General features: G+C 53.2%; 11 protein-coding genes and 1 non-coding gene across 12 annotated transcripts; 5 read left to right on the top strand and 7 right to left on the bottom strand.

Moving 5' to 3' along the window:
* Positions 1 to 1,300: 1,300 nt before the first annotated feature.
* Positions 1,301 to 1,777, bottom strand: P170DRAFT_421364 (ATP synthase subunit C family protein; the record flags this gene model as incomplete). Its single annotated transcript, XM_024847355.1, has 1 exon — positions 1,301 to 1,777. One exon carries the CDS (start codon positions 1,775 to 1,777, stop codon positions 1,301 to 1,303), a length of 477 nt encoding a protein of 158 aa, XP_024710005.1.
* A 537-nt stretch (positions 1,778 to 2,314) lies between these two features.
* On the bottom strand, positions 2,315 to 3,250 carry P170DRAFT_24179 (uncharacterized protein). The gene has a single exon (XM_024842959.1). It carries the CDS (start codon positions 2,921 to 2,923, stop codon positions 2,399 to 2,401), a length of 525 nt encoding a protein of 174 aa, XP_024710004.1. The 5' UTR covers positions 2,924 to 3,250; the 3' UTR covers positions 2,315 to 2,398.
* A 1,197-nt stretch (positions 3,251 to 4,447) lies between these two features.
* Positions 4,448 to 9,981, bottom strand: dppIV (prolyl dipeptidyl peptidase DppIV; the record flags this gene model as incomplete). The annotated part of the gene is made up of 4 exons (XM_024850481.1): positions 4,448 to 5,529; positions 5,668 to 6,709; positions 6,760 to 6,895; positions 7,730 to 9,981. The coding sequence occupies 4 exons, from the start codon at positions 9,979 to 9,981 to the stop codon at positions 4,448 to 4,450; spliced, it is 4,512 nt and encodes a 1,503-aa protein (XP_024710003.1).
* Positions 9,982 to 10,829: 848 nt separating this feature from the next.
* Positions 10,830 to 12,009, bottom strand: P170DRAFT_432327 (uncharacterized protein). The gene has a single exon (XM_024848239.1). It carries the CDS (start codon positions 11,588 to 11,590, stop codon positions 10,946 to 10,948), a length of 645 nt encoding a protein of 214 aa, XP_024710002.1. The 5' UTR covers positions 11,591 to 12,009; the 3' UTR covers positions 10,830 to 10,945.
* A 382-nt stretch (positions 12,010 to 12,391) lies between these two features.
* On the top strand, positions 12,392 to 13,092 carry P170DRAFT_505422 (DUF1772 domain-containing protein). Its single transcript, XM_024854284.1, has 2 exons — positions 12,392 to 12,510; positions 12,586 to 13,092. Exons 1-2 carry the CDS (start codon positions 12,441 to 12,443, stop codon positions 13,059 to 13,061), a joined length of 546 nt encoding a protein of 181 aa, XP_024710001.1. The 5' UTR covers positions 12,392 to 12,440; the 3' UTR covers positions 13,062 to 13,092.
* A 1,566-nt stretch (positions 13,093 to 14,658) lies between these two features.
* Positions 14,659 to 15,281, top strand: P170DRAFT_24099 (uncharacterized protein). Its single transcript, XM_024842955.1, has one exon. It carries the CDS (start codon positions 14,806 to 14,808, stop codon positions 15,178 to 15,180), a length of 375 nt encoding a protein of 124 aa, XP_024710000.1. The 5' UTR covers positions 14,659 to 14,805; the 3' UTR covers positions 15,181 to 15,281.
* A 141-nt stretch (positions 15,282 to 15,422) lies between these two features.
* Positions 15,423 to 16,322, top strand: P170DRAFT_432325 (uncharacterized protein). The gene has a single exon (XM_024848238.1). The coding sequence runs from the start codon at positions 15,446 to 15,448 to the stop codon at positions 16,055 to 16,057; it is 612 nt and encodes a 203-aa protein (XP_024709999.1). The 5' UTR covers positions 15,423 to 15,445; the 3' UTR covers positions 16,058 to 16,322.
* A 613-nt stretch (positions 16,323 to 16,935) lies between these two features.
* On the bottom strand, positions 16,936 to 19,236 carry P170DRAFT_374074 (flavin-containing monooxygenase). The gene is made up of 2 exons (XM_024845269.1): positions 18,298 to 19,236; positions 16,936 to 18,245 (listed from the first exon to the last, which is right to left on the bottom strand). Exons 1-2 carry the CDS (start codon positions 18,914 to 18,916, stop codon positions 17,008 to 17,010), a joined length of 1,857 nt encoding a protein of 618 aa, XP_024709998.1. The 5' UTR covers positions 18,917 to 19,236; the 3' UTR covers positions 16,936 to 17,007.
* An 871-nt stretch (positions 19,237 to 20,107) lies between these two features.
* Positions 20,108 to 21,661, top strand: P170DRAFT_374071 (feruloyl esterase B precursor; the record flags this gene model as incomplete). The annotated part of the gene is made up of 1 exon (XM_024845268.1): positions 20,108 to 21,661. A coding segment is annotated over one exon (1,554 nt), but the record flags the coding sequence as incomplete, so codon positions are not given.
* Positions 21,662 to 21,903: 242 nt separating this feature from the next.
* Positions 21,904 to 21,974, top strand: P170DRAFT_t27. The gene has a single exon. It is a non-coding gene; the product is annotated as a tRNA-Gly (tRNA).
* A 147-nt stretch (positions 21,975 to 22,121) lies between these two features.
* P170DRAFT_432323 (phosphate transporter) lies at positions 22,122 to 24,559 on the bottom strand. Its single transcript, XM_024848237.1, has 5 exons — positions 24,376 to 24,559; positions 24,211 to 24,318; positions 23,817 to 24,148; positions 22,854 to 23,764; positions 22,122 to 22,782 (listed from the first exon to the last, which is right to left on the bottom strand). Exons 1-5 carry the CDS (start codon positions 24,436 to 24,438, stop codon positions 22,316 to 22,318), a joined length of 1,881 nt encoding a protein of 626 aa, XP_024709996.1. The 5' UTR covers positions 24,439 to 24,559; the 3' UTR covers positions 22,122 to 22,315.
* A 658-nt stretch (positions 24,560 to 25,217) lies between these two features.
* On the bottom strand, positions 25,218 to 26,583 carry P170DRAFT_505417 (ceramidase). The gene is made up of 7 exons (XM_024854283.1): positions 26,519 to 26,583; positions 26,439 to 26,451; positions 26,318 to 26,378; positions 26,126 to 26,266; positions 25,792 to 26,073; positions 25,624 to 25,741; positions 25,218 to 25,562 (listed from the first exon to the last, which is right to left on the bottom strand). Exons 1-7 carry the CDS (start codon positions 26,569 to 26,571, stop codon positions 25,418 to 25,420), a joined length of 813 nt encoding a protein of 270 aa, XP_024709995.1. The 5' UTR covers positions 26,572 to 26,583; the 3' UTR covers positions 25,218 to 25,417.
* Between the last annotated feature and the right edge of the window lie 986 nt (positions 26,584 to 27,569).

Raw genomic sequence — 27,569 nt, 5'->3', positions numbered from 1 at the left:
CCTGACGGCAACGGTGACGTTCACGATCCGGATCGCCGAATCCAGGATCCACCACGGGAGAAAAGCCAAAGGGCGAGGGCGAAGGCGAAGGCAAGAATTGAGAGGTTGGGAAAAGGCCCCAGGAATGCGTGTTTCATCGTCGGAAATGGCGAGTCGATAGTCGACACCTCGCTTTGGACGGTCTAGCTATCTACACCGTAGTCTACAGATCTATCTCACCGGTGATCTATCCTGAATGAAGCGAACGTGTCAAGGGCATTTAATTCAGGAAAGCTACGTAGCCAGAGCCAGAGCCAGCTACGGACGGGAGGGAAGGGAGAAGGACCGTGTGCAAACCGAGACCCGAGATGAGTGCACATACCAGGGGGTGCGTGTGCCCAAGAGCTTCCTCCGATCCAGTCTCAGGCTCGTCTCACATTCCATAATTAAATTTGAGGCTGCTCCGGCAAGGAGGCGCGTCCATTCCGGCCCTGCACCGCTATTCCTGGCGGCGCTTTGTTGTTGTTTTTGCCAGCTTTCTTCCGGTGTCGTACGGTGAACACGGTTGAGGGTCTAGTCTGGTTTGAATCTAGCTCCAGCAGAGCTGAGCTCTGTCTCTGACCTCTGTGCTGGAAGTTCTGGCTGTGGTGGTCTCCATGTCTGAGCGGGAAAAAGGAAGCTAGCTAGGCTGTAGGGGAGAGCTACCACGAACAATCCGGAGAAAGCTGCCAGCTAGCTTCGAGCTTACGGGATTCACGGACTAGATTCAAGCTGATGGCAGATGCCAATTGAATGATTTCGAGGATAGAGAATCGTGAAGACACGTCAACGTAGGGAAAAAGTCCGGGGTAAAACCGCCCCAAGGCAGAAGTGCACGTATCAATTTCGATCCCGAATTCCTCCAAGCCGATCCAAATGCAAAAACCGAGGCAATCGTGAGTAATACAATGACTGAGTGAAGTAGATGAGAAAACAGTGTCAACAAAAGAAAGGTGGCTCAAAGGAGTTTTAGTGGCCATTTTAAACTCTATATGTACAAAATGTATTCGGATGATAGATGAGACGGAATTGTAGTACATGATATATAAAAAGACCACCACAAATTACCTCCTTCACGAGAGAACCAAATGTCCGGAAAACCCCGTCCGAGCCAGATGATTTCCCGACACCAATTCCCTCAAGGACTTGACAAAAAGAGTCATCCGCGGTGACGCCCACACGCTTGTATCCCTCCTCCCTCCAGAGAAAAAAGGGGGAGACAGCCGCGTACAGTCCGCCCCCGAGTCGCTCTCTTTCATGAAACCATGATTTTTCAGATAATTTAGACGTACTTGCACATCATGGCAACCATCAGGTCGAACAGACCGATGGCCTCGACGAAAGCGAAACCCAGAATGGCGTAGGAGAAGAGCTGGCCACGGAGGGCAGGGTTGCGGGAGACGGCGAGCAGGAGGGCACCGAACACAACACCGATACCGATACCGGCACCACCCAGACCGATGGCGGCGGAACCCATACCAATGTTCTGGGAGACCTGGACCATGGCGTCGGCGATCTCAGAGGAGTACTGGCGGCGGGCGGCCTGGTTGGCGAAGACCTGGCGAGCGTTGGCCTGGATGAGGCTGGAGGGCTGCTGGCGCTTGAGAGTCTGGAAGGGGGTCATGGGGATGGTCTTCTTCTGGGAGGTGAAGGTACGCTTGGGGACGACGGCGTTGACGCGGGTGGCCGGGCGGGCGACCTTGGAGGTCGCGGCCATGGTGGAGGCCATGCGAGAGGCGAAGATACGAGTGGAGGACATTGTGATGGTTTGTGGTGGTTGTTTTTGGTTTTGGTTTCTGAGAGGAGTTGGTTGGGAAAAAGAGGGTAGGGAGGGAGGAAGAACTTTTTGGGAGGGAAAAAAGCTGGAGAAGTTGACAACAGAGGCCTAGCAGCACATAAATACTCTCCCGCTAAATTTTCGCCTTTTTGTGTCCACCCACCGTCCCCGTCGGTCTTAGTGCGCCTGCGCGGGTTGGGAAAAAAGCCCTACCTGCCACTAATGCTCCGTTTAGGCCTACGTGGTGTATATCCCTATCCCTATTATTTCCCATCCCCAATCATCTTTTCCACGCACATCCCTCGAGTCCCCCTCGCCCTGGCGACGCCTGCGACTTATCGGGTTCGTTCGGGATGGGGCCAAGGGAGGATTCTTTCTGGTCCAGCCAATTATTCAGGGTCTTTGCCGGCCGCGCTGCTCCGCGGATGGAGCTGAAGGTGAGCAGTCCGCGAGTCCCGAGTCGTGATTTGAGTCCACCGGTGATCCAATTGACCCATTTGGTGGTTGGGCGTGTTTCCATGGCAATTGAAGCTTCTACAATCTTGCTCCTACATTCTTTTTCCCCTTCCCTCCTTCTCTACAATCAATTGACCAGCCTCCCTTTCACCGTTCCCAACAATGAACCAACAAGAAGGGAGGGAAACAATTTTCCCAGGTATGCGAGGTGAGCTCAACGCAGTCAGAAAGAAAAAGAGAATTTTCCGGTGGGTCCCAAGGTTCCCAACTGGGTCCGATAAAGTGGTACGGACCCACATGGCGCTGTGCCGGAAACCAATCAACGCAGTCCAGGCGCATGCTAATTTCTGGATTTCTTCTCGGACTCAAACCCACCGGGCCGAATCGGGTATGCGGCTCCACTGCACCCGGACTTCCCAGCCAAAATCGCAATTCTGTTTGGGCGTCGCCCCGATGGAGCTGGTGGATATTGGTCTCTTTTCGGCTGGATGGAAAAAATAATTTCGTGGACGTATCTTCCCTCGGGAAAGACGCAGCAAACCTGGATGGAAATGAAAACCAGACAAAAAAAAAAAAAAAAAAAAAACCCTCCGACCTCACCGACTCTTCCCTATTTGGAACGTCTCGGAATCCGTCAGGAATGCTGACCACCCACAACACCTCCCCAATCATCCACTTTCTCTCCCGAACTTTCTCCCTGGCTCGCTGAAAGCTCCGGAGCCTAGGAAGGGTTGGTCAGAGGGTCAGATGGACATGTTCACCCCCTTCCGAGGGCGGTTGTCCGGGTTATATATCTTTTTGGATACATCAGAGAAAATCCTGCAGGGAGGCGCGCGCGCAGGCACCCAGACAAAAAAAAGGGGGAGAGGCGCTTCGCGGCAGCCAACATTTGCGTAATTCTTGTCGCTAGCTAGGTAGCTTCCTTCCCCTAATAATTCCGTCCGCGGCGTGACCTGAAAATTTTTCCTGCGATTTTCGGCCTCACTTTTTCTGCCTGGTCAGCACTAGCTTCATCCCCCGTCCACCGGAGAAAAAGCCATCTGGGCGAAAAGAAAAAAAAATCCCACCACGAAATAATAAACAATCGCACTCCTCTCTCTCATGGATCAGTTTGAAGCTGGTGGCCCATTGCCTCTACTTAAATAATTTCCCTTCTACGACCCCTTTCCCCTTGGGATTGGATCCCACTTTTAATTCCTTCCCCCTGATACTTACTCCGTTCGTCAAAATTAAATGATCGCGATGATTTCATCTCAGCCGCGCTGCATCATTACGTAACACCCATCCCTGCCCTCCGATAGGGGAATCCCCTTCCTATTGACCACTTACATATGTAGCCTCTTGCAGGGATACGCAAGATGAACAGCTGCAAACCTGCAGTAGCTGGGCCAGCTTATCCTCGCGCTTAACGGTTTCTGTCGTTTGCGGTGCCGACTCTTTCCGATCGAGCTGTCCATTTTTTTCTTGCCCCCGGAGTACCTCGTTTTTCGGTGCCCCGATTGACCTCGATCAAGCTGTGGGATAGAATCGTAGATACGTAAATGACAAATGTGCATACCATTTCTTCATTCACGAACTCAATTGCCCAAGAATCGATAGATCATGACCTGGTGATTCCGTCTGTCGGTGCGGGCCCGTTACGATGACACCGTGGCAGTAGTCTAGCCGCCTCAGGCAGCTGGTTACCCGATCCGGCTAGTTGGCCTCGGGCGTCACTCTCCCGGCCTGGAAAATCAGGAATGCCGCGGGCCATTTTGCCAATTACCTCATCGCCTTGTCATCTTGTCGGGGGGCGGCAATAACTTATCGGGTGTGGCAGTAGGGAGAGGGATTATGGAGGGTCGGGTCTCTTTCCGATGTCTGATGGAGGGTGATATTGGGTTTGTTGGTTTGTAATAAAGGTGTTGGATGCTGCGTGTGGTTATATATCTGGGTTGCGGGACGGTTGTTCGGAGGAGGGGTGGTAGATGGTGGGGGTAGAGGACTGTCTTTTGTACAGAAAAGATTTTTTATCAATTGATGTGACCTATTTTGTTTGAATGCATTGAAGTTGTATTCTGCTATCCTGGAGTAATCCCCTAGTTTAATTGCTTGAATCAAGTCCACCTGAACGGGACCGAAGAACAGAAAGTAATGAAATGATCCTTCGCCGTTGACAGAAAAGAGCAAAAAGAGCTCATTGGCCAGCCTCAACATCTATCCATAAGACGTACCCACCTCACTCCCACTCGGTACTCGTGCTTCATACTCCAGCACAGTCCGCACCTCCTTGCCAGGCTCCAGCCGAATGCTCCATTTAATCTCCCCAGTTTTCCCCATGACGGCCGTGCCCTCCCCCACGTCTTCGCTCAGCTCGAGATCCGTCTCGCTCCCTTCCTCACCGAGACCCTCCGGCTCCAGGATGTTCACGCGCAACTTATCGTTCTCACTCAGCGGCACCTGATCCATCACGTTGAGATCCACGGCCGTGTTCTTGGTGTTTTTGATCCAGCACGTGCGCCGGAACACGGCTGCTTCTTCTTTGACGAAGAATGACCCCGAGGACGGTCGCACCGTGGGCTTGGGGTACTTGACCAAAATCGCCGGGTCGCTTCCCAGTGAGAGGCTGAAGAACTCGTTGGGGGGCGTGCTGGGCATGGGAATCGCGCCCAGGAATGTCCCGTCCACGGACAACCCCACCTTGCCGCGCAGCATGTGCGCAGACGAGGTGTTTTGGATGCGGGCTCGGAGAAAGGCCGCGGTGCGATGCTTCGGCACGATGAGGTAGGAAAGGGACATCGAGTCCAGTTCCAATTCGGCGAGGGTATGGCGTCGGTTGACACTCGAGGGTATCACGGTGCGACGACCCGGGAGCTTATGGGTTGTGGTAAGCCCGTATTGTTGTGTGATGGAGTCCTGGTGGTCTAAGTTGGCGGGAGGCAACGCCAAGTCGTCGTTTTCATCATCCTCTTCCTCTTCCTCTTCCTCTTCCTCTTCCTCTTCCTCTTCCTCTTCCTCTTCCTCTTCCTCTTCCTCTTCCTCATACTCATCACTCTCGGCGTTGGGGTTACTTGACATGGCCATGGGTGCCGGAGCACTTGCAGCCATAAGTAGCGTAGGCTGTTGAGTGTCCATGGAATCTGCGGTTGGAGGGGCGACATTTGTACGCGGTCCAAAGCCACCAAAAAGACTCCGGACTGGCTGTGATTCGGGCACTGATTGCGATGATCCAAACAGGCTATTAGCGCGAGGCCCGGGGGCTGAGCCAAAAAGACCCCCCGGGGCTGCTTGTTGAGGTGCTTGGAGTGCCGCATTATCGCGCTCTTCTTGTGCTTGCATGCGCTTCTGTCCCTGTAGCATCATCAGTTGTTTTTGATAATTTTGGATTTTCTCGGCTCTCGGTTCTGGCGCAGGCGGTGCTTTCTCGCCAGGTTCACCTCCACCCTTCAAGATATTATGCCACGATGGCTTATTAGTCTGGCTATCCGGGTCCAGCTGGATGTGCCAGGCTTCAAGAGAAGGCACGCGCTCTCGAAGGCCGGAGAAGGACGCTTTCGAGGTCGACAGTGCGACGTGAGTGTCCCGCCAGGTTTCAGAACTGGAATTCCGGAATTCCGCGAGGCAGGCCATCTGCGCCGTCGACGAAGGCGTATTGATGCTCAATTCATACCGTGGCGCCCATTTACCCCCAGGCAACACGTAAGTAAGGAGGATTGTCACGTCGGCTTCCGGTTTGGCGTGGCCCGTATTCTCCATGGCCGAGTCATCGTCGGCGACCGAGTTTCGTCGACTCGATTCAGGCGTCGGCTCGGAATTGCTGTCGAGAGACACTCGCACCTGACCAACCATGCTGGTCCAGAATCTTCGCCTCTCAGCCCTTTCTCGGTCTCGCTGTTGTCGCCTTTGCCTGCGCTCTCGCTGCCGCTCCTCCCTCACGCGATAGAAATCCTTCAGAGCTGTTTTCTTCGCCTTCCGCTGTTTCGACTCCAGCTGCAGCAGCTTTTTCTGCAATTCCTTCAGCTCGTCCTCCACCTCGCGAAGTTCCACTTCGGCCGCGTGGCTCGCTTCAGCCGCTTCCGAGCGCTGGCGCGTATACAGCTGCAGGAAGTCGTTGACCTTGAGCAGATCCGCCGTCTCAGGACTCATGGATCTGCCGTATTTATCCAGGAACTGCAGCTTCGCAGCAGCCGCGGCTTTGTTATCGGTGGCCTTCGACTTTTTCGCCCGCCCGCGAGCAATCTTTTCCCGAGTTGCCTGCAACTCCGACTCGTCAAACCCGTAATCTATATCGTCGGGCTCTTCATCGCTGTCGTCTTCGATGTCGGAATCGTCAGGGTACACGTCCGTGGAACTTTCTCGTCGCGGGATGATCTGCGTCTGGATGTCTGTGATGGTCGCGGGACCGCTCCCTTCGATACGGATCGAGTCGACGTCGACGTTCGGGTCCAGGCCGTAGATTGTAACTTCGTTTTGACCTGGCTGAGCGACCGTTAGTATCGCTGGGGATGGCTCATCAGGAAGAAACATACCTGGACGGTGGTGAGAATCTCCCGAGCAACGGTGACTTGATCAGTGGTGAACGTGACCGATTTAGTCGGAATATCAGCAATCAGGACTTCTTTGGTGGAAAATGCCGCCATGGTGGATGAATCTGCAGTGAAGAGTCTGTTGGAAAGAGAAAAGTGGTCGAGCTAGCTAGCTGAGCTGGGGGGTGTCCAGCATAAATAGATGCGGGGTTGAGCACCGCCCCAAAGGCGTCTGAGCATCCTTGTAAGACAGGGCTGTACTGTCTTAGTTGCCTAGTAACATAGGTGTGATGGACATTGGTGTAACCGCTAGAAAAAGATGGGCAAACTCAGTTGGCGTAATGTTAGGCAATCGAATATCCACCTGTGATAGCTTTCAGGATGGACTCCACTTGGTGTTGATCGTGAGTAACTGCGTCATTGCAGCAGCAGCCCTTTCTACGAAATATGATGATTCTTCAACCATTGAGTAGCGAGAGTAATTATTTCGTCTCTAATTGGGATTACAGTATAACCTGCGAGTAATAACCGATACGAGAAGGTAGGAAAGAAGCTATGCTACGTCGTTGTAACTACTGTTCTGAAGACTTGTGGCCTTACCGGACAGGCAGCTTTCCGCCACAGTGACTCATCAAAATGGGGCTGGCGAAATGCGCCACAGTGGATCCCTGAAATGGACTAGTGGATTCATAGTTTAATGCCTGAGGCTTCCGGTGTTAAGCTCACTGTCACCTGCTTCTCGCTTCATCTTCCTTTCGCAGCCATCGCCCAAAACTTCAGTTTTATCAAGCAACCTCTTGGTTGATCATTCTGATGACACATACTATCTACTCAACAGGCTACGATGACGTATACATCAACAATGAGCCTAACTTGCAATTGAACGAGCTATAAATACTACATGACTATTTACACATTTTTGCGGCTCCACTGGTGCTTTAGCACGTTCCCAGGTCGATTCTTCTCCTCGAACAGCTTCTTCGACAGTTGCCGATACAGGAACAAACTGCCGCCATGGTACCGGATGCCGTGGTCGGAGTCGGTGAACCATTGCGCCTGCAATTTATCGGGCGTAACGCCCTCGCCGACCAGAAGGTCCAACAACGCAGCCGAGTTCTGGAAGTGCACATTGTCATCACCCGTACCGTGCTGAATAAGGAACCCTCCGGTCACACTCTTGAACCCATCTGCGTTATGGACGGCGCTGGTGTTGTACCCATCGGCATTGGTGGAGAGCGTCTTCATGTACCGCTCGGTGTACATGGAATCATAGAAGCGCCAATCGGCCACCGGAGCCGTGATGAGGCCGAGAGAAAATGCGCCACTGTTGGTCTCGAGAACCTTGCTGGAAAGATACCCGCCATAACTCCACCCCCAGATGCCGATGTGGTCGGCATCGATAAAGGGGAGCTTGGCTGCCTGTTTCGCGGCATAGACCTGGTCTTCGGCTTCAAGGAGACCCAGCTGGCGGGTGACAGCAGAGCGGAACTTGCGACCTTTGTATCCGGTTCCCCGGTTGTCAACCGTCCAGGTCACATATTCGAGTTCCGGGTCGGACGCGATGTACGCGTTGAAGCCCACAGATTGCCATGATTTAGTCACCTCCTGCGCTCCGGGTCCGCCATACGGGGTGAACAGGATGGGGTATTTCTTCTCGGGAGAGAAGTTGACGGGCAGACGCTGCATGACGTTGAGCTTCTCGCCTGAGGGGATCTCCAGCTCGAAGTAGCTAATGTTGGGCAGTGCATAGTTCTTGATCACATCAATCACAGCCGAGTTGCTGGTAATGGTTCGCAGGGGCTTGGTCTGATTGATGGAGTAGAGCTCCTGGTATGGCACATCAGGGCCCGAATACGACAGGATATAATAACTGGACTTGGATGAGAAAGAAGCGCTCCAGTACGCAGGCACGGTGTCATCAACCAGTGGGGTGATCTTGAAAGTACGGTAAGAGACAGAGTACAGATGACGCTCCGTACTGTGATGCTGTGTCGACAGGTAGTAGACTAACTGCCGCTTCTTGTCAATGCTGACAATCGAAGTAACTTCCCATTCTCCTTTGGTCAAGGCAATCGGCTCACCGCCCGAAATGGGGAAGAGCCACAGATGCGCCCAACCCGACTTATCGGAGATGTCGAGGAAGTATGACGACGATGCATTTTTCGAGTTGATCGGGCCGATATACGTGATGGACAGGAGGTTGTCGAGCCAACCATCCGTACCATCTCGCTCGTTAATAACCGAAGTTCGGCTCGATGCGACATCCACAGCGACTACTTTCTGCTCGTCCTGAACACGGTTGAAGGCTTTCACGGCCAATTTGGCGTGCGCGTCGGTGACCCAGGCCACTTCGCCAATGATCAACTCACTGGCATCAAATGCGTCAATCGGCACAACCGACGAGTCCTTGGAGCCTAACTCCAGGAGACTAAGCTGGACAGTCGGGTTGGTTTGCGACACTTTGGGGTAGCGGATGTCCAGCTCTCGAGGGTACGGCGGAGCGACCTCCTGGTTGTCCATGTAATATGGCACCGTGAAGGTCGGAACGCCGGTTTCGTTGAAGCTCAAATAGGCTAGGTACTCTCCGTCCGGTGAGAACCACAGAGAGAACCGACCTCCCAGGATTTCCTCTTCATAGATCCAGTCGGGAACACCATGGAACTGATCCGGTCCTCCATCCTCGGTGATTGCCGTGGTGGTGCCATTGATCCAGGTGAACAAGTTGTTGTCACGAACGAAGGCAATGGTGTTTCCGACCGGACTCCATTGCGCGTACTGGATGTCGCCCACCTGATCAGAAACCAAGGGCTTTGATTCCAAGGAGTCAACATCCTGGATGTAGTAGTCGGCGAAGAACGAGTGCCGGTACTGTTTCGTATAATTGGTTGCCCATAGCACCGACGACAAGTCGGGCTTGATCCAGTATGTATACGAGTCGTCGGGCACCTTGTCGGCCGGAACGAGAGTCGTGGTTTTGTTGGTGACGATGCTCTCAATCTTGAGACTCCCGTCGGCGTCCTGGTAGACGTACTCACCGTCCTGGGCGGTCGCGATCCATTCGACTGAGATGGACGAGGGAGCAATTGCTCGACTCACCACGGTCTCATTGAAAGTCAATCGCTTCTTACCACCGCCAGTGGGCGCGTACGGTTTCCGCGGCACCTCAATGGCCTGGGTGAGGCCCAGGAGCAGCAACAGAGCAGCGGACTGGCAATTGTTAGCCATTGCAACAATAGAGACAAAAAGCATCAGGAAACAGCAATTGAGTGCCTACCTTCATAATGACGGGGTCAGAATGACTGGTGTTTGTCGGCCTGTCAGTCAATCCCCCCTGAGAGGGGAAATGCGCTGGTTAAGTAAACGGACGCAGGTTTTCCCCGCATATTGCAAGGAGCCCTTATCAGCATCACGTCTCCTGCATTAGTGTGTTCAAGGTTTAGCTCCTAGATCCCTCCTTCCTTTGGCCGAAACGCCAAGCAGGTCATTTCCTCGCCGGTGATACCCGTCGCAGTCGCACAAGGCTATTGGCGGTCTCTCTGGTTAGTGCTGTAACCCAAGACTCTGCCGTGATTTACGTGAATTGTCACGACGATAACGAGTCGGTTAATCTGCAGCGACAAAATCATGCCAGACCACTAGTCAAGAGGGGTTTCTGTCTCATTTTATTCAATTGATGAATTAGCACTGATTGGGAAACAGTGACTCGTCCAGCAGCATTCCATTTGCTCCGTACTCCTCGGTCGCTTGATTACTGGCGGGATAATCCTGGGATGTTTGATTAATCTGCAGGTCGCCGCCATGGTCTAGAAATGCATGTGTGCCTTGTCCTGCGGTGTTCCAACGGAGGTTTGCACTGCAATTTCTTTTGAGCTTGGAAATCTTCTGCCTGTCAGATCCCAACCGGGGATTTGTCATTCTTCATTCTCGATCCTTGAGCTTGTGAGAACGAGTTTGTATTATCCAATCCAATCCAACGGTTTATTTGGGTTTATTGGAATTGAAGTCAAACCAACGTGATGAAGCTATACCAAAGGCGAGAAGTTAGTGTGAGTTGTCACTACATTCCATCGAGGTAATCGGAAGCCAATTGAGCCACCTGCATTTTTACACATAACCTTGCAGGAATTCTATCGCACAAGTCTGTCATACACAGCCTCATGGCTCGGGACAGTCAAACACATGGCCAGTACTACACCTCCTTCCTCATCAAATCCACCATCAACTCCAACCCCCTCTTCTCCCCAGATGGCTCATATTTCCTCCACAACGACTTCCACAACACATACCCCCGTTTCTCATACCATTCCGGCACACAAAAATTCAAATACCCAGGCGGCAAGATCGCCCTCGCCGTCTCCCACATCGGACTATCCACCTCGAAGTGCCGCTTGCTCAACGTCGACAGCGTGACATACTTGCAATTCGGGCTCCCATATGGCTCCGTGGGCGCCAGCGCCTCCAGCAAATTCATCGCTTTGTGACCCAGCCCGAGACGCTGGTACTCGGGCTTGATGAAGAGGTTCTGAACGATGAGCGCGGACCGGTCGGGATTGGCGAGTAGCGGGTCATTTAAGTCCGAGTACGAGTCCAGCGAGATATGGCCGGCGCGGAATTCTGGCTCGCTGTCGCTGTCGCTGAACGAGTAGTCGGAGAGACTGGGGTTTGGGGATGTGACAGTGATCCAGAAGAGGGATTTGAGATTTTCGTCGATTTTACTGCGCCAGTGCAGTAGGTGTGCGGGGTCATTGTCCCAGCCGCATTGGATGCGTTGGGCGAGTAGCTCTGCGAATTGGCTTGGGTCGTGAAGGTCGATCGGGATGAGTTTTGTGGTCATGTTGTGTTTAGGGTGGTGTCTGACGCAGCCAATGATTCTGAAGTGGTAAGTATCCTTGAAATCATTGTGAAAATCACCAGGAGGGGTCTGTTTATCCTAAAATTCGTAGAGGAATGTGTGATTTATAGGCTGAATGGCAAATCATGACGCTGTACGCTGATTGGCCAATTCATCTTTTAATTTAGATCCTGGGTTTCTGTTAGTCATCGCCATCGATATTCTTATTCAAGCTTGTAGATAGGATTTGAGATCAACGAATTTATGCATGAGAAACCAGTAGTATAGCTCATAACAGTGATGAACTGGGAACAAACACTTGTAGGTCGGATATTCCGCAGCAGCAGGTCAAGATCAACATGAACCAACTATAACTCTTGAACTATGGCTCGTAGGAATTTGTTGCAATGACCTAAAACACCAATTAACTGAACTGATATTTAGTTTATCAAACTAACAAAGAAAGAAAGAAAAAGAAACCCGAGCGACCGAGCGATCCTCCGATCCCCACAAGTCGGCCCCCGCAAAGACCGATCAAAACCCGACAAAATCCGCCTGCGACCAGCAACCCAGCCAGACAAAGTTTGCATTAGAGAGGGACAAGGGCATCAGAGCCTTGTCGCACTGCTCGAAATACTCAGACTAAGTTTCTAGCCCCCCGATTAGCCCCCGATTGACCGCGCATGGCCTGATTGTCTTGGAGTAGCATGGCCATGACGTCATGACATCGAGGAGGTATATAGCCTCGTCAGTCCCGGATCTTTTCTTTGTATCCCTTGTTTCTTCCTCCTAACTCGCACTTGACTTTTCACTGTCCCTCTATCATCAGAGAATAATTCTACAGCCCTACAAAATGAGCTCCTATCCCCCCGGAGTTCGCGTCGCCCAGGTAGTCGGCTTAACCGGCTCTGCCTGGCTAGCCGGTATGCATTCACCATGACTATGACTCTCCCATACCCAACATATATCCAGAAACACACTAATAAAAGTAAGTACAGGAAACATAACGGCCCTCAGCGTCAACGTCATCCCCGCACTCCTAAAATCCCACCACCAAGACGGCACGCCCCTGCTCACCACCCTCCGCCACTACCGCAACCTGTACGACAACGGACACGCGCAGAACCCGCCCATCGCGGCCCTCACGGCCTCTGCGTTCGGATACCTCGCGTATGCAGTCCACAACGGCACCTCTGTGTCTGCGCTGTCGACGCGCGAGAGCGCCCTCTTGTATGTGGCTTCGGCGGTGCTGACGATTGGGATCGTGCCGTGGACGATTGTCGCGATGACGGGGACGAATCGGAAGTTGTTGGGGAGGGCGGAGGCGGGTGTTACGATTGAGAAGGGGGACGAGAGGGAGGTGTTGGAGGGTTTGGAGCGCTGGGCGGTGTTGAATGCTGTTCGGGGGGTTTTCCCACTGCTTGGGGGTGTGGTTGGTGTGGTGGCGGGCATGGGGTGGCCGGTTCTTGCGTGATCTGTTTTGGATTGTTTGTTTGTTTGTTGGATGTAGGACGGGTGGGTTTGGGTGTGTATATGTATAGTATAGTATAATGGATCTGGTTTGGACTTGAGGAGATGCTGATGGCGTGTATGTAGAGGCTACATACCTCATGGAATCCTGGAGGTAATAGGCAAGTAGATATCTATACCAGATCATCTCTGCATGTGTATACTATAGCAACATAACCTACCCTACGTGTAATCCTGCGAGTTCTGCCTAAATATGTCCGAGTAAGGATCCTCTTCACTCTCTCTACTCTATTGACGGCATACAATACTCAGTCAGAATAGGATATCACGCGTCTAGTCACGTTGTAGATATGCAACAGGCACTGATGATTGGTCTGCTTCTGCAAGTAGATTTTCGCTCTTGAAGCATCTAGTTGAGAAAGTGTTCTCATTGGTCTGTGTAGTCTTGGCACTGCGAAGTCTCAACCTTATATAAGGTTAAATTGTCGGTTTCAGTCACTTTGGATTGATTGAAACAGGCCTCGTGTTTGTTCTGGGTTGGAGGCGGCCTTTCTGCCTGCAGTAGTTGGTTTTGGTCGGAAATTTTAAGGAGAAGATCGGTGGATTTGGCTAGGTACTATCTATACACAGTTAGTATCTGGAGGATGACTTTGTAGTAGTGGTGTCAAATCCCAGTCTAGTGTCCAAGAAGTGCTAGTTTTATGGTACAACCAGCCCATCTTTTGATTCAAATTGGTATTATATGACTGTGTAACTGGGACCGATCATTGCTAATATTATAGGTTAGAGCAGGAAGATCAACCCGATATGAAGTAAAAATAGAAGCGACCAACTTTATCTCCACGTTCGGGGCAGACAAACACACCAAACAAATCCTCTTCTTCAATCGCCGTCCGAGATTTCCCAACTTCTCTGCTGTTATCCCTCTTCAAAGTCTAGATCCATCGTTCTCTTCCATCCACGGTCCTATCACAATGACCATTCATATCAATCATATGATATCTACTTGTTGACCTGATGTCATCCAGCCTCGTCTTTGACCCCTCAACCCACCACAGGCTCCAACAACGCAGTGTCCCAACTCTTGCAGGGGGCCTTACTCGTATACCAGAAATACGAACCGACAAATCCCAAGATGTCAACGCGGACACTAGGGAAAATGCCTCGACTTAAACTCCACGAGCACGGCGCCAATAACGGCACCAGGAATAGGAATACGATAAGGCAGCCGCTTTTCTTCGTTCCCGATGATCTTCTTTCCCGAGATCCTGGCGTATCCGTACCAGCTACTAAATTCATCAGGAGACAGGGGACAGCCAGACAATCTAACTTCATCCAGTGATGCCCTGCCGGACTAAAAGGGGGTTTCCAGAACTCCTCCACACAGACCACTCTATTCGATACGGATGCGAAAACGAATCTGTCTGAAACAATTGATAGCTTGAGAACACCGCCCAAAGACACCAATCACTGCAAACAGAATCCTCCGTGACGATCAGTGGCTGTGTCGGATCATCGGATGCAAGGTTGACATGGGCCAGTCCACCGTATTCCTCACTACCCAGGCGGGTAAAAGATACGGAGGCAGTTCGTGCCGGTGTCAAATTTAATGAGCCAAGGCTGGCGACCCATCTGTTTCACTGCCAGACTGCCAGTCCTGACAGACCGAACACGGACCGAGTTTTCGACTTTCTATTTTTTCATTTCCCCACTACTGCGTAGGCTGGTAAACCGTATTCGGCTACCGCATGGGGCGTTGGCAGACCCTTTCTTCCTCCTTCTTGGGCGAAACGGTGGAGCCGCCAAGCAGAATAAGCTTGAATGCCCCGTCAGGCAGACAAGAATCCGTCGGCGAATCACCGCCCCGAATGATACGAATACGATGTTGGTCTGTTGGAGCTGACAGGGTCGTCTTCAGCCCTGTGGGAGGTTCCTTATATTATATCTTTGCTGTCCTTCTTTTGGCCCTCTTCTCCTCGCCAGTCTTCACCTGTCTGATCTGTCACTTCCAATCAAGTCAATCCCACCCATTCTTGCGCCATGAGCGACTCATCTCGCACCGTGTCTTCCAGGTAAGCTTTACTACTCCTTATAGATACATCCTACCTAGTATCCAAACCTAACCTCCAATCTAGGGGGTCCTCCAACTCAAACGCCTCCTCCACAGCCGCCGCAGCAGCATCAGCAACATCATCCAGGGCCCAAACCTTCCCTCTCGCCCACCCACCCCCCAAATCCTCGCAATGCCTGCGCCTCTCCTCGCGCCTCCTCCTCCAAATCCAACAACTCACCCCCTCGTCGCGCATCATCCCCGTCCTTGAAATCTACCAGCCCTCCATGCTCGGCAAATCCGTGCCAAACGGCCTCCCCAAGCTGCACGCCCGCGACATGTTCCTCACCCAGAGCGAATCCTACTCGCACCTCCCCTCATCCAACACAACCACCGAAACACCCCCCCTCCACGACCTCGTCGGCGCCATCTACACCGACCCAAAACGCCCCGCCGACGCAGGCGTCTACATCCCCACCGGCGACTTGAAATGGACAGCCACGCAGACGCCCCGCGGGTATCGATTCCAACTAAAACGAACCTCGGCTTCGGCCCGCCCAGCCAGCGCCAGCGCCGGCGCCGGCGGAGACGGAATCACCACCTCCGACGCCCCTCCCTCCAGAGGCCAGGGCCAGGGCCAGGGCGGACCTGAATCTCTCGACATCGCACTCGACTGGGAGCGACGCGCGCGCACCTCCTCCGACGAGACGACCGACCCCAGCAGCAGCAGCAGCAGCAAACCCGACCGTTTCGTTCTGAACGTCGCGGACCAGCCGCACCTGCGCCGGCCGTGGCTCGCCACGCTCACCAAGAAGGGCTTCATGGTCGGCGGCTGGGACCGCGGGCAGCGGGCCTTCCTGGCCGAGCGACTCGCCGTCGACGACCAGGCCCTGTATACCTGTTTCTTGGCGCTGGGGGTGTATGTGGCGCGCTTGGAGGGGTGGGTTTGATTGAGCCCGAGCCTGTCTGAGATGCGGTGTGTTCGGGAGTATGGAGGTCCGTCCGGATCCTATCCTACAGCGGAGGTTCCGAGTTCCGTGCCTGCGGTGACAGACTTCTCCGTGGTCCGCGGGGCGGGAACCCTTTAGCTCTGTTGTTTAGGGGCGCTGGATTCGGCGCTAGTGAGCTAGGGCTTAGCCTGTGGTTCTTCTTGATTTTTTCTTTGTTTAGAAAGTGCTAGCTTGCTAGGTAGCTAGCTGGTGTTTTTGGTTTCCATGGTGTTTGGTGTTTTTTTTTTTTTTTTTTTTTTTTTTTTTTTACGGATTTTGTTGGGGTTGCGTATACCATTTGTTTCCCTTTTTTTTTATTTCCCCCCATTCTTGGGCGTTGGTTGATCACTGCGATCGGAATTTTCATAGAATAGAATAGGTACCTACCTAGATGGTGACAGACAATCAAAATCAGAACCAGAATCAAGCAATGACTTCAGTTCCCTTCCCGGTAAACCGTAAAACCTATGTTGGTTGTAATTTACTTTTGGCCCTACGAAGACGAGGCTGTGATTTAGCCTCGAACCTGCACGGTATGGTTGGTGTCGATCATCTAGTTTTCTTCTTAGTGCACAGTCATACTTTAGTCGTGTTTGAGGTGTAGGCTTGTGCTTTGTAGCCTGGTAGGGTGGAGTCGATGCCTATCGACTCCGAGCTGGGAAAATGGTGTCTGTTACTGTGTTTGGAATATGGAGTACACTGGATATGGCTGTGTCTTGTTGGGTTGGGATGGTCTGTTATTATTGGGGGGTGGGTTTGTTTCTGTTTTTAGTTTGAAGATCCCACAAGAGGGATTAATCTGTGGATTATAGGTATGAGGTGGCTTGATATTCTTTGTTGCAATTTGACTTCCATAGATTGAACTAGATGAACTACCTGCGCTACTCAGAATGACAAAGCGGAGATAATCACTAAGCGGAGTATAGTCCTAGCTCGGTCGCCTTAATCTGCAACGCCAGCAGCCGCGAATAATACCGACACAGCGCCAGGTTGCCTCCCATGAACCAGAAGCCCGGATGCCCGCTGCGCCGCCACATGGTGCGGAACTCGCCCTCGCGGTCGAATCCCCACACGTCGCCGACGCGGTCGGCCAGCTCGTCGCCGAAGAGCAGCCGCGCCTGCGTGCGCATGTTCTGATACCCCGTGGCCAGCACGATCTCGTCGGCCTCGAGCTCGGAGCCGTCGGCGAATTGGATCCCGTGCGGCCGGATCTCGGTGATCTCCTGTCCGTGTTTCACCTTGATCTTGCCGTCGGCGATCAGCTGGCTGGCCCCGACGTCGATGTAGTAGCCGCCGCCGCGCTGGAAGTATTTCAGGAACAGGCCCGCGTCGTCGGGCCCGCGGTCGACTTTGAAGCCGGCGCGCTCGAGTCCCTCCAGCGTTGCTTTGTCGTGTGCCGCCTGCAGGTCTGCGATCTTGAGCTGTTGCGTCTTGAAGAGCTCGGGCGGGATCGCCCACAGCCACACGTCGGCGTCTTCGGTCGGCGGCCCCGACTCTTCGTAGAGGCCCTTGAGGCCGATGTCTGTCACTGCCGCCGACGAGACCACGCAGGTCGAGCTGCGCTGCACTATGGTTACCTCATACCCCTTCTCGTAGTAGTCCTGCGCGATGTCGTGCCCCGAGTTACACGCTCCCACGACCACGGCCTTCTTGCCGCGCGAGTTCGGATCCGCGCCGGGGAAGTCGGAGCTGTGGCAGAGCCGCGTGCCCTGGAAGCTCGAGGCGCCTTTGAACTCGGGGATGTTCTTCTTCCCCGAGTGGCCTGTCGCTTGGATGATGTGGTGCGGCTGGACGGTGACCGTCTCCGTCGAGCCGTCGCCTTTCCGTCGCTGCAGCTCAACGGTCCATTGCTTGGATTGGTCGCTCCACGAGGAGCCGGTCACCGTGGTCTTGGTCCACACGTTGAGCTCGAGCATCTTGACGTAGCACTCGAAGAACTCGGCCAGCTTGTCCTTCGGCGTGAAGATGGGCCAGTTGGCCGGGAACGGCACGTAGGGCATGTGGTCGAACCACACGGGGTCGTGAAGTACGAGCTGGTGGTATCGCTTGCGCCAGTTATCGCCGACCCGGTCGTTCTGGTCGATGAGCAGAGAATTGATTCCGAGCATCTTGAGTCGCGCAGCGGCAGTCAGGCCCGCTTGGCCGGCACCTTGAAAGATATGAGCTTTATTCGGAGAGACATAGGGGAGCAATCAACATACCCACGATCAGTACGGTAGGATCCCCATTCTTACCCTCCTGTTCGAGATTCCGTCGATCCTGCCAGTTCGTTCTACCTTGCCGCTCGCCATGCTGCACGCCCACGGGTCTCCGGTGATCGGTCAACTCCTCACAGCCGTCGATCTCCTGCAGCGTCGTGAACACGGTGAAGAACTTCCATCCGCCATCCTGCTCGGCCAGACGGACTACGCTCCTTCCGGTCCCGATCTTGCTGGTCACTTTTCCAATGAACTCGACACCCGTCACCTCCCCGAATGCGTCGATGGGGCCCACGTGGGGGGCTCGGTAGGCCGAGGACTTATCCAGCTCGAGCTTGACGAGGCGGGGGTTGTCCTGGAGGAACGAGGCGATATTCTCTCGTCCTTTGATGGTTCTGAAATCCAAAGACACGCACAGGTGGTCTCTCCAGTAACTTCCGTCCAGGAACAAGTCCGTCGCCGCCTTGAAGTCATTCCGGGAGACGGCGGCATTGAACTTGTCGACCAGCTCCGCGGCGACTTTGTCGGGGTCGACACCGGTGGATGTGCAGGTCTTTGGGAGCTTGCCCGCGGGGATGTTAAAAGAACCGGGTTCAAGACGGTCTCTCGACTGGATGGCCATGGCTGTGAAATTGCCAGCTGTGGAAGTGTGGAGACGAAGGAAGAGACGAGGGCGGGGAGAGTGCGGGGAAGATAAACTCCGAGTCACAGCCAGCAGAAGATTGGGAAACGGACGTCGTGTCGCCTTAAATAATCCCAAGCGTCGTCGTTAACCCCGCCCGTGACGCAGCTGTGCTGAGCGACAGATCATTCTGTGGTGGAGGGTCTGCTGGCAGCTATCCCTGCAAGTCTGCAGGATGCCTGCTAGTCGCTGGTCAGCTCTGCAGATGCCTCGGCACGATTGGATGGAGTTATGCAGAGTCGCCGGAACCGGAGAAGAGGTGGATCTAGACTCTGCTGCATGATGGAGGTTGAGCTGATGCCATTGACGATGACAAAACAGAAAAGAAGAAAGAAATGCGCTCTCGCCAATTCGAACCGCCGCCGCTTTCCTCGTGACTGGAGACCTCAGGCCTCCACTCTCTAGTGCTGCCGATCGCGAATCCGTCACTGGCCACTTCTGGCCATCTTCGGCTTCGTCCCCACCGTTCCTCTCCATCTCCCCCTTTCCATCCCCTTGCACGCCGGAACATTATTCCTGCCGACTTCTCCCCTGCGCAAGGGCAATTCCCAAACACCCCTGATGGGTAATCGAAAGCTGAACCGGCAAGGATGCTCCATTCTACGGAATTCTTCCGAACCAGATCGGACACCTCCATGGTTCGCGCATCGCCAATCTTTCGGCTTTGAAGGTTTCAGATCGTGGTGGCTCCACGAGACGGATCTTGCCTTCTCCACTATCTGAGATCTGCTCCTCCTCGGCTCCCGAGCTGTGTCCAAGTGCCGTACATGGCCGGCAAACAACCTCCCTGCAGAGCAATGATGGGAATCGTTATTGCAGCATGTATATGGCTTGAATGATTTGCACGGCGCATGCATAATATGAACTGTCACTTTCTCGGGGGCCGATAGACACTGTCTTTGGTCGGTCTCCGGGACATGGTTCCTTTACATCATCCCCTCGAAGTCTGGGACGCCCATCCCTTCAGGCAAGGATCGTCCTGAAAGAACCTGACTCGCTACTAAGTCTGCCAAATCGGGTGGTTAAAGTCTCCGTTCTTCGGTATAAATGCTCAGGGCCCGAGGTTCTAGAAAAATCAGGAGAAAACTTTTTTTGCCCTTGCACTCTTGTTCTTGTTGACCAGCAATCACCATGCTATACAAGAAGCTGCAATCCTTGGCATCCACGGCCGCAGCGGCATCTCTGCTGTCTGGTACTACCGCTCAGGCGGGAAACTGTTCCTCCAGAGGCATTGCTCCTCCGTCGATCCCCGAGGGTCGCATTCTGGACTTTTCGGCGTCACCCGTGCGCAACTACCAGTCCGAGGATAACTCGACAGTGAACTTCTGCAATTTGACCGTCACCTACACCCACCCTGGCAAGGATGACAACATCCACGTCACTGTCTGGCTCCCCCTTTCTGGCTGGAGCGGACGACTTCAAGGCTCCGGCGGTGGTGGGTACGCCATGAGACATGATGACAGCTACCTGGCAGAAGCAGTGGCCCTGGGCTACTCGGTCGTGGCCACAGACGGTGGTCACGATCTGAACAGCGGTGTTTCGACATCCTGGTCCCTGGACGCCAACAACAACGTGAACATGCCCCTGCTGGAAGACTTTGCCTATATCGCCCTGAACGACGCCGCCCTCATCGGCAAGCAAATCACCCACGGCTTCTACGGACATGGTCCGCAGTTCTCCTACTGGAACGGCTGCTCCACCGGCGGCCGACAGGGTCTCATGCTGGCTCAGCGCTATCCCACCGCATACGACGGCATCATGGCCGCTGCTCCGGCCATCAATTGGCCCAGCTTCCTGGTAGCCGAGTACTGGCCGCAGTTCGTCATGAACCAGCTGCAGACCTACCCCGCCAAATGCGTCACGGACGCCATCACCAACGCAACCATCAAGGCCTGCGACGCCCTCGACGGCGTCACCGACGGCGTCATCTCCGCCCCGGACCTCTGCCGCTTCAACCCTCTCACGATGGTCAACTCCACCGCCAACTGCAACGGCACGCCCGTCCGAATCTCCCGCAACGACGCCCTCGTCGTCCAAAAGTCTTGGGAAGGCCTCACCTCCGCCAACGGCTCCTCCCTCTGGTTCGGCCTCAACAAGGGCACCCCGCTCTCCATGGGCGCCTCCAGCCTCGCCGGAACCACCTGCTCCACCCCCTCCGCCAACTGCTCCGGCTCCCCCTTCAGCATCTCCGCCGACTGGATCAGCCGCTTCGTCCTGCAGGACCCCTCCATCGACCTCACCACCCTCGACCACCACGACCTCGACGCCATCTTCGCCGCCTCAAAGGCCAAATACAACCCCATCATCGCCACCGACAACCCCAACCTCTCCGCCTTCAAATCCACCGGTGGCAAGATGATCACCTGGCACGGTCTCGCCGACCAGCTGATCTTCCCCAAGGGCACAGAGCGCTACTACCGCCAGGCCGAGGCCCTCGACCCCTCCATCCGCGACTTCTATCGCCTCTTCCCCGCCCCCGGCGTTAACCACTGCCGTGGCGGTGACGGCCCTATCCCCGTTGATCCGTTGGCCGCGGTCGTCGACTGGGTGGAGAAGGGCGTCGCGCCGGAGTCCATCGCCGCGAAGGCTGCCGATGGCCGACGCCGCAATCTGTGTCCGTACCCGCTGGTGTCGGTGTATAGGGAGGGTAATGTTATGGATGCGGAGAGCTATACATGCGAGAAGCGCTTTTCGTAATCGGTTTGTTTTGCCGGGCTGGTTGCGAAATGGATGCTAAAAGTTCTATCTAATTGTTAATGTATTCTATGGTAATTTCAAAGTGTAAATATTTATTACATGCTTCATTGATAGTTCCACTGTGCTGTCTTCTTTCCTCATCATGTCATCTACATGCGAAAAGCCCAGCACATTATAATCTGGCTCCCTCTAAGCTATGAACTCATCTTGTGAAAGGTTTCTCAAGAACAGCATCATTGGTCTAGTGGTAGAATTCGTCGTTGCCATCGACGAGGCCCGTGTTCGATTCACGGATGATGCATTCTTTTTTGCTTTTGTTTTGGGCTATCTCGGTGTATCCACTTTTTCACATTTAGCCTACTACCGCCAATCCGGAGGATGTGGTTTTTGTTTTTCAATCCTATTTGGAATGTTTAAGGGGTAGTAGTGGTTGAAGCTGCGGAATAGAGGGGAATATTATCTATTATTCAAATGCGTATAAATATACCACAGCAAAAGATATAAAACCAGTTATTTGCAGTCCCAGCCAGCCAGGGAACCATATATATATCCCAGGTGAACTCCAACTGACCCGTCCGACCAATCCGAACCAATCCAAATATATACCCTCCCAATCCATTAATTAATATACCAACAACCAAATCACCCATCAACAGCCATCCCCCCAAACGGCGACCCACCAACACTCGCACCTGCACCCGCACTCGACCCTCCCAGATACCACGCCGAATAGAGACTCCGTTCCTGCATCCTCCCCAGCGCCAACACCTCCAACTCGACCGTCTTACCGCCCCAAAGCTGTCCCCGCTTCTTCCTCGCGCCCATGTTGACCCGTCCGCTCGTGTCCCCGCGACGCACCTGCACAGGCGGGATCCAGAAATGCGTCACCGCCGCGCCGAGGATCATGCACGCGCTGAAGACAATCAGGATCCAGCCGTGCCGGATGGTGGGTTCGTTGCCGACCCCTGTGCCGAAGTTGTAGTAGGCGGAGAAGACCTGCACGAGGATGGAGCCGAGTTTGCCGGCGCCGGCGCTGATGCCGTGGCAGGTGGCGCGGTAGCGGGTGGGGAAGAGTTCCGAGGGGAGGATGTAGGTTGTTGCGTTGGGGCCTGTTTTGGGGGTGTTTGTGTTAGTTTGAGGGGGTGGGGACAGGGACAGGGATGGGGGGAGGGGGATGTACCGAAGTTGAAAAGGGCCTGGCCGATGATGTAGAGGGCCACGGCGACGGGGCCTTCTTTGTGCACGGTGATGAACATCGTGCCGAGGGCGATAAAGTGTGCAGCTAGGGCGAGAAAGGTGATTTTCTGGAGTCCGGTTCGGTCGAGCTTGTGGATGATGAGGATTAAAGCCAATCCGCCGAGGAAACTGCCGGCGTTGAGGATGACGAGCGCGTGGGTTGAACTGTCCAAGAACATCTGGTAGAGGTTTGCACCGGGCGAGTCGTCGGTCTGCCATGGGGGAACTTTCCCCGTGATATTCAGGGAGCCCCAGGTTTTGGCGAGGAACTGCGGACTTGATAGGCCAATGCCGTAGAAGCCAAAGTCCAAAAGGAGCCAGGAGAGGGAGGTCCCGGCCAGAGTGCGCCAGTTTCCTTCCGTCCAGAAATACTGGATGATGTCGCGGCGGCTGAGGCGCCAGTGGGAGTTCAGGGTGGCCGGTTGGAGGAATTCAGTTTGGGAAGGGGATCGGCCTTCATCGATGGAGTGAGTGGTGAGGGATATAGCGGGGAGAGGGAGGTGGTTCCAGCTGTCTTCAGTTTGGATCGAGGGAGAGGTGAATGTAGAAGAGGGTTCATGAAACAGGGTGGTGGCGTCGAATTCGGCCGTGACGGGGTCATCTTCGACTTCGAGGAGGTATCGAGGACTCTCGGGGATGGCGAATCGGAAGAGGGTTGCGATGACACCGGGGATCACTCCGATACCGATGACCCATCGCCACATGATATCCACGGTGCGTGTGAGGTCGTCGAATCCTTGCTTTTTGCTCACGGCGACAACAATTAGGGAGACGAGATTCCCCGCGATCTGCCCGAGAGGCTGCATGAAAAAGACGGTTGCCAACATGCGGGCTCGATGTTTTGTGGGTGCGAATCTGAGAGCGTCAGTATGTTGCAGACAATTGAACTGAAGGCCAAAAATATTACTCTGATGTTATCACGGCACTGAGGGGGTAATCGGCACCAACGCCAATCCCAACGATGATTCTCCACCAGATAAGCCAGGAGAATACATCCATGCTCTGGTGTTCGCCGCTCGACGACATCACCACCCCCAGGGTCGAAACGATCATGAGCACCAGCTCCACCCCGTACATCTTTTTCCTGCCGTTGCGATCTGCCAGGTACCCAAACATCACCTGGCCCAGTAATGTGCCGGCGAGTGTAGCGATATTAATGTAGGTATTTCTCATCGACGACGTTTCTTCTCTCCAGTAGACGTAGGCGATCATGGGGAGGGCCATATTACTCGCGAACAGCTATTTAGACGGACCATATTAACCATCAAATGTAACTGGAAAGTTAAAAAGAATAAACTCACGGTATACCCGTCGAGAAAGAACCCGACTCCAGCCACAAGTACCACAATCCATTGAAATGACTGCCGATCGATCGTCTCGTAGATTTGTCGCATGCGGACACGGCGATCCTAGCCAGAAGGGTTAACCCAGGGACCGAAAGTAAAAGCAAACAAAGAAGTGGCTACCTGCTCATGCTCGAAATCCCGAGCTCGATCGGTCTTGTACAATTTCGTGCGAAATTTAGGCATGACGATGCTATTCTGAATCTATACAGATTCATTCCGGGGCCGTTGCCAACAAGTCGAATCCACAACGAACATGATGGGGTTAGAGCCCATGCAGGTAATCCAAGTGATGGATCAAAAGGACGAGAGGAAGTGGAGGAAACAAAGAGGGGGGAGAGAGTCGACAGGTATAAAACGCGATGGAGGGTGGCCTGTTATCTCAGGCCGGCCAGGAGACAACGCCGGCGCCTGATTGGGCGAGACGAGGGAGCGGGCGCAACGTGCGGCTTTAGCGCCCGCCGGTGGGTCGCTGGTTCAGGCATGCAAGGGCCAATTCCTCCCCCCACGTGCCTGCTCGATGGCTCGTTTTCTGGTCTTTGGACTCGATTGATAATCTCGAGTTGGCCCACCTTATTGTTTCCATCCCCGTTCACCCCTCCCATGCGAGAAATACGGAGATCCACTCCTCGTATTAATCGCCCGCTCGGGCAATTCGAGATCATGCGCTGTGTGGCTTCTCAGAGTGAAGCTTTGGTGCACATGGGAGCTTGTTGGAATAGCCTGACTTGGTAGGGGTAAAGAGCTTGCCACTGTGATCCAGGCTCTTACCTCATATATTAGTGTTAATTTGAATCCTCGTATAGCGGTCTTGGACTCTTGGCCACTTGATAGGTGCTGAACCTTATCCGCTAGGTAAGCTTGGAGGTCACGTGAACGCCGACATGTCCAGAATGCAGAAATCAATTCGAAAATAAACGTAGAGTCTATACATGATATTCAGTTCAAAAAGTATACATATATTGGGAGCTTGTAATGCTTGTCACTAGAGGCTCTGCGAATGACGTCGTCAATGATTCCAACAGATGACAACAATCACCTTGTGCCACTGTGTTCCATATCGAGGGGTTCGTAGCTGTTGGGGATGTAGCGTTGACATTTAATCCCCAGGGCTAGATCTGCTCGACTGTCTTTTTATCGAGGAGCAAGACCTAATCCTCGAATCTCACTTGGCGGTTCCCACGAACCTCGCCACAGCAGGAAGAGGCCAGGCAAGACGTTTCGTGGAATTCTTGTCCACTTCGCCCGACGTGATCATGTCGATAAGCGCGACAGCAATGTACCCACCGATAGCAGTGAAGACATGCCACCTATTAACATAGTTAGGGTTGATTCTGGTTTCAACTGCGGGACAGAAGCGGAAAAACTTACCATCCGTGCAGTTCCAACAAAAATGCCCAGGGCAGACCAATGAAGTGCCTTGTGCTGGTCAAATACTGACACGCCCAGTCGTCAATTAACCACACGATGTAACCAAAGACAAAACTGACTAGAATGGAGTTAATGGAATATCCCAGAAAGTAGATCGACCAAACTTACAGCAGCCAAAAATAGCTATGCTTTGGATATTCTTCCTCGTCACAGGGTCGGGGATTTGCTGGGGAATGAGCTTGAGCGTTCGCGTCGCGATCAAGTAAACCGCCAGACCAAACGTGACGGCATGGAGCAGAAACTCATCCATGACCATATGCACAACCATGACGATCGTGAAGAGAAGCGAGAGAAGGACCCGCACCATGCTGGTATACTGCGGAGTCGTCTGGAAAGTAAGGATGCGATACAGCAGGGGCGTGGTCAGAAGATGCATCGAAAGTTCATCCGCTAGATCCTGTGAGAAACGCGAGCGAGAAACGAGATTCGGAGCTAAACGTACACATCTGAGTATGGTACTTTAGTGTCATATGGTAGCCTCCGGAACAAATGCCTACCCCGATCAACCCGCAATACGTGATCGATCGGGACCCGGTTCGTCCATTCCGATGAAGCTGCAATAGACCGTAGATTCCGTAGATGACTGAAGGCATTAGTCGGTGCTTGACGATGTGCCGACCTGGACACGGCTCACCATAAACGAAGCTGCTTAGAGTGTTGATAAACTCGCCGACATATCGAGTTACGACGTAGTCCTTTTTACACGATCAATGGTCAACGGTTAGATACGAGATAGGCAGGGTGTGCTGCATTACCTCTTCGCAGAAGCTACAACAGAGTCAGTGAGAACCGAGCAACTATAAACGAATTGAGAGAACAAAGATATCAAACATACTTCAGATACGAGGTCTGGGGGCCCCAGAAGGGTGACACAAGGGAGGAAACCATGCTAGTCCGGGGTCGAATGGGATGTGCGACGTGGCGGTTCGGATGGAAATTGGCGGCCCGGCGGCTTTAAAAGCCACTAGTGGTTAGTGCCCTTCCACCGCCCTTCGTCGCGTCTTTCACGCGTCTCCCTGAGGTGTAGAATTATTTTTTAAGGGAAAAAAATAAAATAAAGTAAAATAAGAGTCACTGCGAAACTGGAGTTAATAGACAAGAAGAGTATATCTTTAGTTCAATCCGGTTGATCAGGCAACCTTGCCTTTTGGACTCTCATCACCCGCTAATGGACATCCTCAAGTCGCCACAATTTTTGTACAGCATGGGCTTCCCTAGTTATTGAATTCTCATGATTATAGATTAGAATAGTTCGACTTTTCAATTACAACGATAATTATACAAAAGAGCATATCCATTCCACAATTGCTAAGCACCTAAATTCGGAATTGTTTCACACCGTAGGCACCAACCCTGGGACAGGTCGGCTTTAATTGATAACTTCAATCCTCTTTCTGTGATTCGGCCATAAAAGATGACCGATCGCTTATAACGGCTCTCTGATGACCTTATCATTGTTATAGTGTATGACACGATCCCAGCTAAATATTGTCCTTATTTAACCGCCCGATGATGACTACAGCTCTATTACTTGGTAACCATGAGCCATTGAAGCACCATACGATAGGCCTAGTAATAAAAATATTACCCGAGCGCCTAGAGCGCCTCGTAAGGCTAGAAAAAAAAATGAAAAGAATCGTAGACGCAGGCTTCAATCCAAGCTCGAGACCCGGGAAGCGGAGATCGGGGCATCCAAAAACCATCTGACCAAACGGTCCATTGCAGCTGGAGTGTAATGATTTCTGAACTCAATCCATATTTTCAACCCCAGTGACTTCACTATCTTCTTCAGCAGCCGGAAACAAGCATTGAAGCAAAGCAAAAGCTTTGCAGTTTGATACTGTTTTCATATTCTACAGGGTACCAGAGAATCCGAGCGTAGTATT

Source organism: Aspergillus steynii, assembly GCF_002849105.1.
Source record: "Aspergillus steynii IBT 23096 chromosome Unknown P170scaffold_1, whole genome shotgun sequence".
Lineage (NCBI taxonomy): Eukaryota > Fungi > Ascomycota > Eurotiomycetes > Eurotiales > Aspergillaceae > Aspergillus > Aspergillus steynii.
The sequence above is the reverse complement of the archived record's forward strand: the minus strand, read 5'-3'. Positions and strand labels throughout refer to the sequence as shown.